General features: G+C 40.3%; 1 protein-coding gene across 1 annotated transcript; it reads left to right on the top strand.

The window, feature by feature from the left end:
- Positions 1 to 590: 590 nt before the first annotated feature.
- LOC149225508 (histone deacetylase HDT2-like) lies at positions 591 to 944 on the top strand. Its single transcript, XM_089379951.1, has one exon. It carries the CDS (start codon positions 591 to 593, stop codon positions 942 to 944), a length of 354 nt encoding a protein of 117 aa, XP_089236077.1.
- Positions 945 to 15,241: the final 14,297 nt, after the last annotated feature.

Here is a 15,241-nt window from a genome sequence, read left to right as displayed (position 1 = left end):
ACTATGGATGAAGGAAGCTCTAAGAGATCTCGATGTATGTACAGATCAACCAATTACCGTTTATTATGACAACACAAGTTCTATCAGTCTCATTAAAAATCCAGTGATGCACTCAAGAACCAAACACATACCAATCAAGTATCATTTCCTCAGTGAGCAAGTAGCTCAACAAAACATCGTCCTGGAATATATCAGTACAAAGGAGCAGATAGCTGACATTTTCACAAAACCTCTTCCTCGAGAAGCATTCGAACATCTGCATCAAAAGATGGGGGTTATTTCTTTATCATCACTCAAGTTCATTCATAAAGATGCAACAAGATAGGGTGAGCTATTTGATAGGGGGAATCCGTATGCATTCCTTTGCCATTGATGTCAAAGGGGGAGAGAGTAGAAGAATATTGCCATCAATAACAAAGGGGGAGATTGTTGGACACGGATTGTCATTGATGTCAATATGGCAATATTCAAGGAGTAGACAGAGCCACCAGAGGAGCAGATGGAGACGAGAGAAGCAGACAAAGTTATAATAGAGTTCCTCGTTTGTTAGGAGTTGAACCGAAACAATCGAGCGGAGGGTTTCAGATCAAATGGAGTTTTGGGGTGTGGAGGTAAAACCTAGGGAGGTTCAGAGCTGTGATCCTGGAGATGGTAAATATCTCCACTTATCGCAGGCAGCCCTGGGTGAGATTCAAAATGCAAAGGAAAGTGAGAGAGCTCTCCTCAATGTTCATGTTGATAACAAGAAAGTTGTGCTTGGTGCGCTTACATATGGGAAATGCGACCAGTTTTCGTTGGATATTATGTTTTCTAAACCTTTCAAGCTTTCACACAGTTGCACCACAGGAAGCGTCTTCTTCATTGGTTATACCACAGTTGTAGAAGAAACAGATGGTGGAATGGGAGGATATGATGACTCAAACTCTAATTCTGATGATGATTGACAAGCTCAGGCTCTGATGCATCTTGTTAAGGAAAATGGCTAAAGAGAAGTGAGGCTTGCCAAGCCTGAGTTCATGAAAGATGGTGGATAAAGCAGCTGCAAAGGCTAATGCGATGGAAAGAAAATCACTTCCTATCAAGAAACTGGTGGAAAAAGAAGAATCCACTGATGATGTATGTGAGCCGTCAGATCAAAGAGCAGCGGATCCAACAGTCATCATACGCGAAAGACGCGCGGAGGTTAACGGCCGGGGGATAGGCAGTTTCGCACGCGGGCGGTATTCCCCGCACCGCCTTTGGGCCCAAGGCGGTTTCCGTATATGGCCGCGCGATCTAGTTAATGTGCGACACATGGCTGAAGTGACGGGTGCAAAACCGCTACGATAGCGCGTTAACACATGAGCACTTAACAAAGGCGGGAGGCGCGATCACCGTTAGATCAAGTGGTGAATGTAATCAACGGTGAGGAACTACACAAGGTTTAATGTGCAAGAAAAAGGTCGTAGCGACATGGGAACCGTTGGATGAGGGTGATCAACGGCTGCAATTGCGAATGCGGCAGAGGCTAATATGGGCGTGATTACGTGTTTTTTTTTTTGAAATAAAACAGAAACAAAAGGAAATTGTAGCTCATTGCATTTGATTGTGAGGTAATACTTACATCTTAGAGGTAAACGTTTGCGACAGGTTTTCTGGTTTCTTTAGACTTGTACAATTTAAAGGTCTGGCTTGGTTCTGTGAAAAATGGCTTGCACTCCGTTAATTATGTACATGCCTGCAACTTCTTCTACCTGTTCGACTTCAATATCTTGCAGAAATGAATCTTTGTTTCCCTGTGAAAAGCGAATGTGGTCCAAGGTGGGGTTCTGGTGATCAAAGGACGTCACAGCGATCGAGGAGGGAAGCTGAAAGATCAAGCGAGTTAGAGGAAACGACAGCGACTGAGGAGGAAGCCTAAGAGACAGTGTAAGCAAAAACGAATGGACAAAGGCATGGGAATGTATAAAACAGTAGAAACAAAGAAATGTTGGGGTTGTTATGGTGGTGAAGAACCCGAGGGTGAGATAGTAGAAGCAGCAGAGGCAAAAAAAGCAGAGGAGGTTGTAGAGGCAGCAAAAGCAGTAGAGGCAGGAGAGCAAGAGTGAGACAACCTCAGTTGAATAGAGTGCAGCAGCATGAGGCAAAAAGAGGTAGAAAAAGCAGCGGAGGCTGTAGAGGCAGCAGAAGCAGTAGAGGCAGGAGAGCAGGAGTGAGTCAACCTCAGCTGAATAGAGTGCAACAACATACCTATTTATACCAAGGTTGGGTTGGAGCCCAAGAGGTTGGAGCCTCATAACTAAACAGGACTGAAGTCATTGGGGTAGGTGCTCCTAAGTGCAGAACCACTGCAAAACAGAGTTGGTGCTCTAGAGGTTGGAGCCTCACTGAAGTCCAAGTTGGAGCTTGGCAACTATTCACAATCAGATTTATACTTATATTGTATTTATTTCTTTGCACTGTCTTCAGTTTTAATAAAAGCATTAAATTCAGTTGTTGATTTATGTGTTCTGTGTATACATATACATATCTATATAGGTTGTTGGCAATCACTAGAACAATTAAAAAAATAAATAGTAAGAAATACTGATTCACCCCCCCTCTCAGTATTTCCAACATCTAAATGGAGGTCAGTTGGTTCTTCATATTGGTCAGTAGAGGTGTGCACCAATCAAACATTGTGGTGTGACATTCCACTGCTAGGCTCATAGATACTCGTTAGGCTTGATGTAAGATCCAAAATTCTTTGTTTGCCCCTTCTGAATGGAGGTCAGTTGGTTCTTCATATTGGTCAGTACAGGTGTGCACCAATCAAACATTGTGGTGTGACATTCCACTGCTAGGCTCATAGATACTCATTAGGCCTGATGTAAAGTAGCAGAGCCATTTACCCTGGCAATGGTAAATAGTAAAATCTTTAAGGACAAGCTCTCTACATGTTTGATTGGAATCTGACTTCCAATCTTTTCAGGATGACTAGGACAGTATATGTGGACATAGTCTTCTACAATAAGACTACCCCTCGTCTTGCCAATCGAATGCACCACCTCTCCCCTTCAAGAAATACCGGTAATAAAGTATATATATTCGATCTTGATCCTTAGGGGCATCTGATCAATCATGAATGTGTCATCCTTTGCACTCCAGTAATGAATCAAAATCTCAAGCAATCGTGTGTTGGCTTTCATATTTGGCATCTTCAAAAAAATTAGCAAGCCACAGCCTCTTAAAGTGTCCAAAGCACTTTGGTCCTCCATTACTTGATTATCTATAGCACTATGCTCCCTTTCTCACCAGGTGATGATCATCCTGCCCAAAAAAAAATGTTTCAAACCATTAGAGTTATGTTTTAAAGTTTTTACTTGTGTACATGCAAGTTGCCTTTTAACAAAGTCATGTGTAGGGCCCTCGTATACACGAGTTACCTGTATTCAACCCGCATATATGCAGGGTTTAAATTTTTGACATATTTTCCTACTATCAAAACTTGAAAAAAACATTTAAAAAGTATCACAAATAATTACAAGCAGGATATAAGGGTTACGTGAAAGTTTTGGAGCGATTTGAATGGTTCAATTGGTTGGAGGAAGCTTGTTTGGGTTTGTCTCCATAGTTCCTTGCTCAAAACACAAATGAAAAAATTGTGAGTCCAAAAGTCCTTATATAAGTTGAAAAATAAAAATTATTTTTTCAAAAATTGATTTTTGTCTTATGGAATTTTTTACCTTGTGGCTTGGAGTGTCAAGAATGGGTTGTCTCTTAAGGAAAATTTGGATACTTCTTCGAGACATCATTTTGGTCCCATGACCACAGACCCATCATGGTAGGTATCTTTTTCTTACTGGCATATAGGTTAGAGAATACCACTTTCCACTGCATTTTTCATACTAGCCTCTATACTGCAATACGTTAGCCATAGGGTCGACCAGAGTGTATCTTGATTTGCAAACCATTTTAACTCGCCAACTTTACAAATCATGATGCGATGGTAGAGCCAACCTTTTCATGGGCATCTTAGTTAGATCCTTGCTAAAATTGGCTACCCATGCTGCTATATTGAGTAGGCTTAAGAGTCCTCTTTAGTCCCGCCATGACTTGTGCGTTGAAGGCTCATTCTCATTCTTCTACGCTACTTTCTGGCCTCATACCCTAGAGGCTCCTTTGTGTTGAGTTGTACTGTTCCATTGCATATTGACTACTTGCACCTTTTGGCCTTGAGCTGACTTCACTTGGACTCATTTTTAAGCCACTTATTGACCATGTCTTATGCAAAATCAACGTTGCAAACACCAGCCTCTACAACTTGACACACCCTTATACCCATGGAAAGAACATCCCTTTGAGTGTCCCTGACCAGTTTTGCCACCTTGCATTGAGCATAGGACGGTTCCCCTCCCAGGAACTAGAGCATATGCTTTTTCGACACTCGTTCTGTAGGTTTCAACCCTGTATAGAAATTACCTGCATACGAATTCTAAAACAAAGAAAAATAAACAATGCAAGAGCATAACACATAAAACACATATATACAAAGATTTTCCCCTGGATCCCAAAACTGGGACTACCAGCTTTATTTTTCATTATGTTCCTTTCAATGTTACAATACATATTTATACGTGCCAAAGCATACAATACCATGAACCGAAAACCATTGCGTCCAAAACCGTGTGGGAAAATCATGCACAAAACCATAGGTAGGTTCATCCAACCTAAAACAAAATTTTCTGGGGTGCTGCCTCGAACCCCATAAAGGGGGGTTACCTGCACCCCTCAAGCCCCCTGTGACCCCCCCACTATGCAATCAACGCAATGAAGGGGGGGCTCCGCCGCCCCTCTAACCCCCTGGTTAACTATGTGGGCTAGTTGTGGAAAGAATATAACACAACCCAACATTCTCCCACTTGTTGTTTTCTTTACACAGGGGGCCACAAGAGAGCTTAGTCATTTATCCAACCCTGCAATGCCCATTGTTTCTCTACACCAAGAGAACTTCTCAGAGCTCAAAGATTTTGTCAATGCACCTACAGTATTCTTCAAAGCGTCCACCTTTACTAGCAACATCTTTTTGTCTTCTATCATATCCCTCACAAAGTGATACTGAACATCAATGTGCTTTGTCTTTGAATGATATGCAGGGTTCTTTGCCAAGAAAATTTCACTTTGGCTATCACAGTCTATCCTTATAGCTCCCTATACTAACCCCATACTTGAACACAATCTCTATAACCAAACTGCTTCTTTGCTTGCATGAGTGGCTGCCATGTATTCTTCCTCTGTAGTTGATAGTGCCATTACAGATTGTTTCTTACTCATCAAGTTGACTGCACCTCGAAATAGGTTAAACACATACCCACTTGTAGATCTTCTCTTATTCAGATCTGTAGCCCAGTCTGCATCAACAAAGCCATGAATGTCCAACACTCTATCCAATCCTGGTCTTCCCTAGTAGCACAAACCATAATCACTACTGCCACGCAAATACCTGAAAAATCGCTTCACTGTTGTCCAGTGCTCCTTCCCTGGTTTTGACATAAACCTACTCAATACTCCCACTGCATGTGCAATGTCTGGTCTAATACAGACCATTGCATACATCAGGCTACCTATTGCACTTGCATATGGAACACGGGACATGTCCTCTTCCTCTTCTTGTTTCTTGGGACACTGTTCAGTAGATAACTTCACACCTACAGGAATAGGAACCTTCACCGATTTAATATCCTACATATTGAACCTCTGCAGTATTGTCTCAACATACTTCCTCTGGTTTAACCAGAGCTTCCTCTTTGCCCGATCTCTTTTAATTTCCATGCCCAAAATATAGTTTGCAGCACCAAGATCTTTCATGTCAAATTTGGAGGACAATTGGGTCTTCAAATCCTAGATAATTTCTTTGTCATTTCCAACCAACAACATATCATCCACATATAAGACCAGATAAATAACACGGTCACCAATTAATTTAAAATACACACAGTGAGCTGTTTTGCTTCTGGTGAAGCCAAGTTCCCATATAAATGTATCAAATTTCTGATACCACGTCCTTGGTGATTGTTTTAACCCATACAGAGACTTCTTTAACTTGCATACCAGTTCTTTCTTACCCTTCATAGCAAAGCCTTCAAGTTGCTTCATGTAGATCTCTTTCAGATCCCCATGAAGAAATGTTGTCTTCACATCCATCTGTTCTACCTCAAAATCAAAAGCAGTGGTAGCAGATAGAAGTAATCTAATAGAAGCTACCTTGGCAACAGGAGAAAAAATATCACCAAAATCAATTCCCGGCACCTGGGAATAACCTTTTGCTACCAACCGAGCTTTGTATTTCTCCACCTTTCCTTCTACATTTGTCTTCTTCTTGAACACCCATTTGCTGCCAATGGGTTTCCTTCCAGCCGACAACTCCACCAGATCCCATGCCTCATTTTTGTGCAAAGATTCCATTTCATCAACCATGGCCTCTTTCCAGAGTTTTCCATCCTCTGAATCTACTGCTTCCTTCACAGTTCTAGGATCATCATCAGTAATAGATAAAGCAAAATTTGAACAGAAAGTAGATGGACTATACCTTTCTGGCTACCTTCTTTCTCGAACTGATCTTCTCACACCCGAAGTTTGTGGCTCTTCATCTTTTGATTCCTCCTCTGCTGTAGAGTCTAAATCTTCCTCCTTAAGCTCAAACTCTATCTTCTCAGGTTCCTTTGGTTGGACTTCATGTTTAATAACATCTTTCACCTCTCTGAACAACACATCTCGGTTGTACACAACCTTCCTTGTTACTGGGTTCCAAAGCTTATAACCCTTTAAACCATCCTTATACCCAATAAAGATGCACTTTTCAGATTTACTATCCAACTTTGTTCTTTTCTCCTTTGGAACATGTACATATGCATCACATCCAAATACCCTCAAATGTGAAAGAGAGGGTTTCTTACCAGTCCATACCTCTTGTGGAGTCTTATCCTCCAACACTGATGAAGGTGATCTGTTGACTAAGTAACATGCAATCTCCACCACCTTTGTCCAGAATTCTTGTCCTAACCCAGCACCACTGAGCATGCTTTCTTTCCCTTTCGATCAACGTCTTGTTCATTCTTTCTGCAACTCCATTTTGCTGAGGTGTATATGGAGTAGTCTTCTGCTGTGCTATACCACACTTCTTACAAAATTCTTCAAATTCCATACTGCAAAACTCTCCACCGTTATCTTGTCCTCAGCACCTTTATCTTCTTCTCTGTCTGGTTTTCCACCAGAGCCTTAAATTCTTTAAACCTGTCAAAGACTTCAGATTTCTTCTTAAGGAAATATATCCATGTATTCCTTGAGAAGTCATCTATAAATTATACATAGTACACAAACTTACCCAGTGATGGAACCTTCATAGGTCCAAACACATCACTATGCACAAGCTCTAATATTTGTTTCACTCTCTTACCACTAGAGGGCAAACTAAACTAATTCTACTTCCCATATACACAATTTTCACAGAAATCAAAATCCAGAGACCACTAGATTTTCTACTCCACTTTCAAGAACCACGGAACTGTTGCACCCATCAACAACAGTGCTACCTTGCAGTTTGTACAGAGTTCCAATCCAAACTCCCCACATCAATACCAGTTCTCCTCGAACCATCTTGCAGGTATCCTTCTTGAACACTGTTTTTACACCTGCATCATCTAGCTTTCTTACAGAAATAAGATTTCTAGCCAATGTAGGAATATGCAGAACACCCGAAAGTGTTATAACCCTTCCACCTTGCAAATTCAACTTTACTTTTCCGCACCCAACGATTTTGGCCTTCCTATAATCCCCTAAGAAGACATCACCACCATATTATTTCTCATACTCGTAGAACCACTCTCTAAGTGAAGTGAAAGGATGCACCTGAGTCAATCAACCATGCATCATGATCTACATGTGTACTTGAAGAAGCCAAGTACACATCCCCACCTTCATCTGAGATGGTTTTCGCCTCTACAGAAGGAGCATCATCATATCCATTTCCTTTTTCAGGAGCTTTAGATTTACAGTCCCTTTTGTAGTGCCCTTCCTTTCCGCATTTCCAGCACACCACCTTTATAGGTTTTCCTAGAGATTTAGATCTCCCTCTAGATTTAGATCTCCCACTTGATGACTTACTTTGTCTCTGTTATGGGACCATCCTCATACATAAAAGGCATCACCATTATAGCTCTCCATATCTTTTCGTCTCATCTCCTCCTTCAGCAAGAATGAAACTATTTCATCAAACTGCAAGGCAGTTGCATTGGTACCTATTGCAATAACCAGATTATCCCACGAATCTGGTAGAGAACACAACAAACTGATGCACTTATCTTCATCTGAAATTTTAAAATCAACAGACAATAACTGACTTACCACAGTATTAAATGCATTCAGATGCTCTGTCACTGAGTCTCCATGTTTCATCCTCAAGTTATACAGCTTTTTCCATAGGAACAGTTTCACCAAAGACTTAGATTGGTACAAAGTCCCTAACTTGTCCCACAAAGCCTTTGTCGTAGCTTCCCCTGATACATTCATCAATACTGAATCTGAGACACAAAATCGTATTGTGCTCTTTGCATTCCGATCCAACTTCTTCCATTCTTCATTGAACACTCCCATTGGTTTAGTACCCGGATCTACCGCGATCCACTGATCTTTATCCACCAACAGATCCTCCATCTTGAGTTTCCACAACTCAAAACTCTGACCATTAAATTTCTCGATCTCTATCTTTCCACTGTCGCCATCTTCTTTTACCACTAGAATCGATCTCGCAGATCTCCCACTGAATAGGGTCTACCACAGGCCCGAGCAAAACCCCTCAGCAACATAGGCATCCCCTTGAAGCCAAAATAGCTCTAATACCAAATGTAAGTTTTAAACCTGTATAGAAATTACCTGCATACGAATTCTAAAACATAGAAAAATAAACAATGCAAGAGCATAACACATATACACAGAGATTTTCTCCTGGATCCCAAAATCGGGACTACCAACTTGATTTTTCATTATGTTCCTTTCAATGCCACAATGAATAATTATACATGCCAAAGCATCTAATACCATGGACTAAAAAACATTGCGTCCAAAACCATGGACTGAAAACCATCGTGTCCAAAACCATGTGCGAAAATCATGCACAAAACCATAGGTAGGTTTGCCCAACCTAAAACAAAATTTTCAGGGGCACTTCCCCGGACCCCATAAAGGGGGGTTACCTACACCCCTCAAACCCCCTGTGACCCCCCCGCTACGCAATCAGCGCAACGAAGGGGGGGGGCTCCGCCCCCCCTCTAACCCCCCAATTAACTACGTGGGCTAGTCGTGGAAAGAATATAACACAACCCAACACGTTCTTTCCACTATACTATAGCATTCTTTTATTATTTTTCAAGCTTCATATAAAAGAAAAAGACAAAAAAATTATATATTCCAAAAAAGAGCGGGAACGGGACATTATTTCCATATTTTGATGGCAGCTAGAGTCAGTCGTGTCACCCTTGAACAAAGCACTCAAAAGAAAGTCTTTCCTCCATTGGGGTGGGCTTTAGTTTGACTTAGGAGAGCCTTAACCTTGTTATCGAGTCAGTCCTCCTCCGATTGGTTACCTCTTCCAATCATATGGAGAGTTTTCTTATGCCTCCTACATGACAAACTTATACAAAGTTATCATATGCTACCATGTAGTCACAGTTGAGTCGTGCTTTTGTTCAAGGGAAGTAAACCTGAGTCAGCCTCTCTGCAGTGTCTCTTGACCTATTTTTCAGTCGGCCATCCCTAGTTGTCAGTGTCATGTTCGTTATCACATCAGTTTTATTGGTCCTTTGCTCATGTCGATTTGAGAAGGTCTCCATTGACTTCTTGTTGGCAGGTCTTGTCCTTATCGACTACGACAAATTTCTCTGAGGGAAGATCTAGAGCTGCACCTTGGCCCTATTTTCATTATTGATAGGTCACCTTGTGCTCAGCATCAATCAGTATCAAGAAGAGAGTGCCTTGGTTTCCATTTGACCCTATTGGTAGATTCCTCACCTCTATGTTAGCTTTCATTATTGGTTGGTTCAGAGGGTTTCTATCGTGTGCTAGCCACATATTATGTACGCCGGAAACGTGCTTCGGTTGAGTTACTACATCTTTTTTCATCCGATTCCTTCCACATTATTGGCCTACGGGCTACACTCGCACTAGATTTGTTGGGTCCCTAAAATACTAGTGATTACCCCATTACTATTGTATTTATACCCCTTATTAATATTGTTGTGCCCCTATTGCCCCCATATTGTTATTACTATGCCCCATAGAATCCCTCTATTGTTATTTTTGTGGCTTTATATTATTATTGTTAGGTTGGCTAGATTATATTGTGACTCCTTAGACTCCTATATATAGAAAGGAGGTTTTGTCATTTGAATCATCCAAGAATTGTTCATTTATGTAATGTAAAGGAGGTTTCCCCCTCGAAGAGGCTAAATTCTAAGGCGTTGATCTATCTTTTCTTGAGCTGGTTTCATAACATTTGGTATCAGAGCTTTGGATTCTAGGGTTTCGCTGCTCCAAACAGGTCTTCGTGGAATTTTCGCTATAAATTTTTTTCTGCGATGTTTCAGAAGTTGCAAAAAAAACCCATTTGAGAAGAAATCGTGCTGAACCTCGGGTCCAAATTTCAGAGCTTTTTGCACTATATTTGCGGAGATATGATCTGAGGAAGTTGGTCTTTTTGCAGACTCCTGAATTACATTCCAAACAGGTGACTTGGGGAAAATCGTCATAACTTTCTCTCTGGGGATCGGATTGAAATTTCGTAAGAAGGCACAGAAAGAGGACAAATTTTATTTTCTTGTATGCATTTTTTAGATCCAAAGGTTGAAACAGTAACTCGTGGCACGTCATACAATTTCGCTCTACTGAACTAGTCTATAATCAAGTCACTGTGGGAGATTTCACATAACTCTTCCTTGGAGAATCCAATTTGGGTCAGACTTGTGGCATTGGAAAGAGGACACAAAGGGCTACTGCAGATCACAAATTCAAAACTAGATGATCGGAAAGTACAGAGATACATCAGAGGCAATGTCGAGCTCCTACAAAATGAAAAAAAGTGTGTAGTTTTTTAAAATTTTTGCGTAAGATTGGTTTGAAAAAATAGTTTGAAGGAATTCAAAGGGCATAGTAAAGCATTATTATTGGTAATTGATGCCCCGAGGAAAGAAAATGCAAACACCTAGTAGGCAACCTGAAAGCTCTAGCATGACCCAAGAAGAAGAGGAAGAAATGCAACATGATATATCAAAATTACGAGACCAAGTGCAACAATTGTCACTTGCACAAAAAGGAACATAATATAAGATGGATGGTTTAAAGAAGGATGTAGAAGCTAAGATGGATGGTTTAAAGAAAGGTGTAGAAGCTAAGATGGACGATTTGAAGATAGATCTGAAGACAGACATGGACGAATTGAAGATAAATATGAATAAGTTGCTACAAGAAATGGTCACTAAGGGTGAAAGGGTACTAAAGGGAACTCATGATGAGAACAAAAGAAATTTTAATCATGATTCCATAGACTCTAATGTTGGATCGAAGACTCACCATATTCTAAAAATCGATATGAGAAAGTTTGATGGCAAGGATCCCGCCACATGGATATTACAGATGGGGCAATTCTTCGATCTCAATAAGGTGCAAAACACACAAAAGGTACGTATGGCAACTTTATATTTGGAACCAAATCAGTTTGTATGGTATCAATGGCTTTGCTCTCGTAAACAATTTTTCACTTGGGCAATTTTTACAGAAGAATTGATAGCACATTATGAGGATGCAAAAAGCAACACTTTTTTTAGCCAATTGATAAGTCTCAAACAAAAGGGTTCAATAATGGAGCACATTGAGGAGTTCCAAAAATTGAACATAAGGGTAAAAGATATTCCAGAGGAGCATAGGATTGATGTGTTCATAGGGTCTTTAAAGGATAATATCCAACATGATGTTCGCCTTTGGGAACCTGATTCATTAGAGAAGGCATTCAGGTTAGCAAGAAAAATGGAAAGCAAAATTATGGCAACCAGGAAGCATACCACTCACAACTATAAAGACGGAAGTGTTGTTGCCCCTAGTCTTCCACAAGCTATAAGGTTGACACCACAACAATTGGAAGAAAAAAGAGCAAAAGGGCTTTGTTACAGTTGTGATAGCAAATACACTAAAGGTCATAAGTGTGCTGAGAAGAAATTATTCTACATAGATTGTGAAGAGGAAGAAGAAAAGGAGCAAGAAAGGTCAAAAGGAGAGGATATACTCCAGGAACAAAGCCTAGATGAAGAACAAATAAATCCGACCATATCTTGTAATGCATTGGCGGGAATTACCACTCCTCAAACCATCAAGATAGAAGGACAAATCAAGAAGAAAAAGGTAATAGTGTTGATTGATTCAGGAAGCACCCACAATTTTATTCATTGTAAGGTAGCAAAAGAATTGAATTGCTTCCTTTATCCAGCACCAGAGTGTCAAGTGATGATTGCAAATGGAGGAACAATAAATTGCTCTGGAAAGTGCCATAATATCAAGCTATCCATGGGAGAATATGTATTGACTAGCCCAATGCTTTCCATTCCAATGGGAGGTGCTGATGTTGTACTAGGAGTCCAATGGCTACAATCCTTGGGTACAATAGCTTTTAATTTTCAAGAAATTTTCATCAAATTTCTACGAAAGGAAAGGAATTTGAATTAAGGGGTATTGCAGGGAAACCAGGAAAGATAATCAGCTCTAATGGTATGACAAAGCTTCTAAAAAAGGAGCAAAGAGGTGTAATTGCACAATTATGTTCACTAGATGTTTCCACATCGGAATCATCTATTTCTCCAGATCTCCAAAAAGCCTTGGACAATCATTCCAAGGTATTTGAGACTCCCAAAGGTCTCCCACCTATGCGTGATCATGATCATGCTATTCATCTGATTCCAGGAAGTGTTCCTCCAAACATCAGGCCGTACAGATATCCCTATGTCCAAAAAAGTGAAATTGAACGTATGGTTGCAGAAATGCTAGAGGTTGGTATAATTCAACCGAGTCAAAGTTCTTTCTCTGCTCCAGTAGTATTGGTGCACAAGAAGGATGGATCATGGCGCATGTGTCCGGATTATAGGGAGCTCAACAAGCTCACTATTAAAGATAAGTTCCCCATTCCTGTCATTGATGAATTACTGGATGAATTGCATGGATCAATTTACTTCACCAAGTTGGATCTTCGTCTAGGATATCATCAAATCAAAATGAAGACTAAAGACATTCCGAAACAGCATTTAGAACTCATGAGGGTCATTATGAATTTTTGGTCATGCCTTTTGGCCTTACCAATGCACCTTCAACATTTCAAGGTTTGATGAATTCAATTTTCAAACCATTCCTTAGAAAATTTGTGTTAGTATTTTTTGATGATATACTAATCTACAGCAAGTCTTGGAAGGATCATGTTGAACATGTTGACAGGGTGCTACAACTATTGGAGGAGAAACAATTATATGCAAAAAGATCCAAATGTTTCTTTGGAGTCCAGGAGGTGGAATATCTGGGTCATATTGTATCTCATGAAGGAGTTAAGGTAGACCCTAGCAAAATTAAAGCCATTAAGGAATGGAAAATCCCCACATCCATAAAGCATCTGCGAGGATTTCTCGGGTTGACAGGGTATTATCGCAAGTTTGTTAAGAATTATGGGAGAATAGCAGCACCTCTAACAACATTATTGAAGAAAGATGCATTTTCATGGACTCCGGAAGCAACAAAGGCCTTTGAACATCTTAAAGAGGCAATGTGCCAAGCACCGGTCTTAGCTACACCGGACTTCACAAAAACCTTTATTGTGGAATGTGATGCTTCAGGAAATGGAATTGGTGCTGTTCTAATGCAAGATGAAAGACCCATTGCTTTTGAAAGTCGTCCAATCAAGGGAAAGTTTTAAGCAAAGCTATTTATGAGAAGGAAATGTTGGCAATACTCCATGCACTTAAGAAATGGCGACCCTACCTAATGGGAAGACACTTCAAGGTAAAAACGGATCATGATAGCCTTAAATAATTTTTAGAACAAAGATTATCCTCTGAAGAGCAACAAAAGTGGGTCACAAAGATGTTGGGTTATGACTTTGAAATCATCTACAAAAAAGGGAAGCAAAATGTGGTGGCAGATGCACTCTCAAGAAAGGATGAGGATGTGGAAGCATTGTTGTGCGCCATTTCTATTATCCAACCAGATTGGATAAATGAAGCAAGGGAGGAATGGAAGAATGACGAAGAAGTGTGGGCACTTATTCAAAAGTTACAACAAGATTCCAGTACGTCTGATACATTTAGCTGGCAAAATGATTCGTTATGGTACAAAGATCGCTTATACCTCTGTAAGAATTCCCAGCTAAAACAAAAGATTCTTATGGAATTGCACACTTCTCCCTTAGGAGGGCACTCAGGATTTTTAAAAACTTACCACAGGGTTAAGAAGGAATTTTTTTGGGATGGCCTTAAATCAGATATTCAAAAGTTTGTGGTGGAATGTTTGGTTTGCCAACAAAATAAAGTTGAAACAATTAAGACACCAGGTCTATTACAACCTTTATCCATTCCAAGCCAACGTTGGGAGGAGGTTTCAATGGATTTTATCACAGGTTTACCCAAGTCTGAGGGAAAGAGTGTCATCATGGTGGTAGTTGACAGACTTACCAAGTATGCACACTTTTGTGCATTATCACATCCATTTAAAGCCAGTATAGTTTCTACTGCATTTATGGAAAAATTCAAAAGCTACATGGAAACCCAAAGATTATTGTAAGTGACAGAGATCCCATTTTCACTGGAAATTTTTGGACAGAATTATTTTCTTGTCTTGGTACTCAGTTAGCTCATAGCTCATCTTATCATCCTCAATCTGATGGGCAAACTGAGATAGTAAACAAATGTTTGGAAGGATATCTTCGTTGCTTTGTATCTGATAAACAGACACAATGGGTCAAATGGTTGCCTTTGGCTAAATGGTGGTATAACACTTCCTTCCATACAGCAACAAAAATGACCCCATTTATGGCACTTTATGGGTATCAACCACCATCCATCACATCATATTTAAGAGAAAATTCTAAGGTTCAGGCAGTGGAACATCACATCGAACATCAACAACAAGTCCTCCAACTCTTAAAGGATAACCTCGTGTTGGCACAGAATAGAATGAAACAACAGGCAGATCAACATCGCAG

This window comes from Pinus tabuliformis, chromosome J, assembly GCF_031772625.1.
Source record: "Pinus tabuliformis cultivar Carrire ecotype Pingquan chromosome J, CPIR1, whole genome shotgun sequence".
NCBI classification, from domain to species: Eukaryota; Viridiplantae; Streptophyta; class Pinopsida; order Pinales; family Pinaceae; genus Pinus; species Pinus tabuliformis.
The sequence above is the reverse complement of the archived record's forward strand: the minus strand, read 5'-3'. Positions and strand labels throughout refer to the sequence as shown.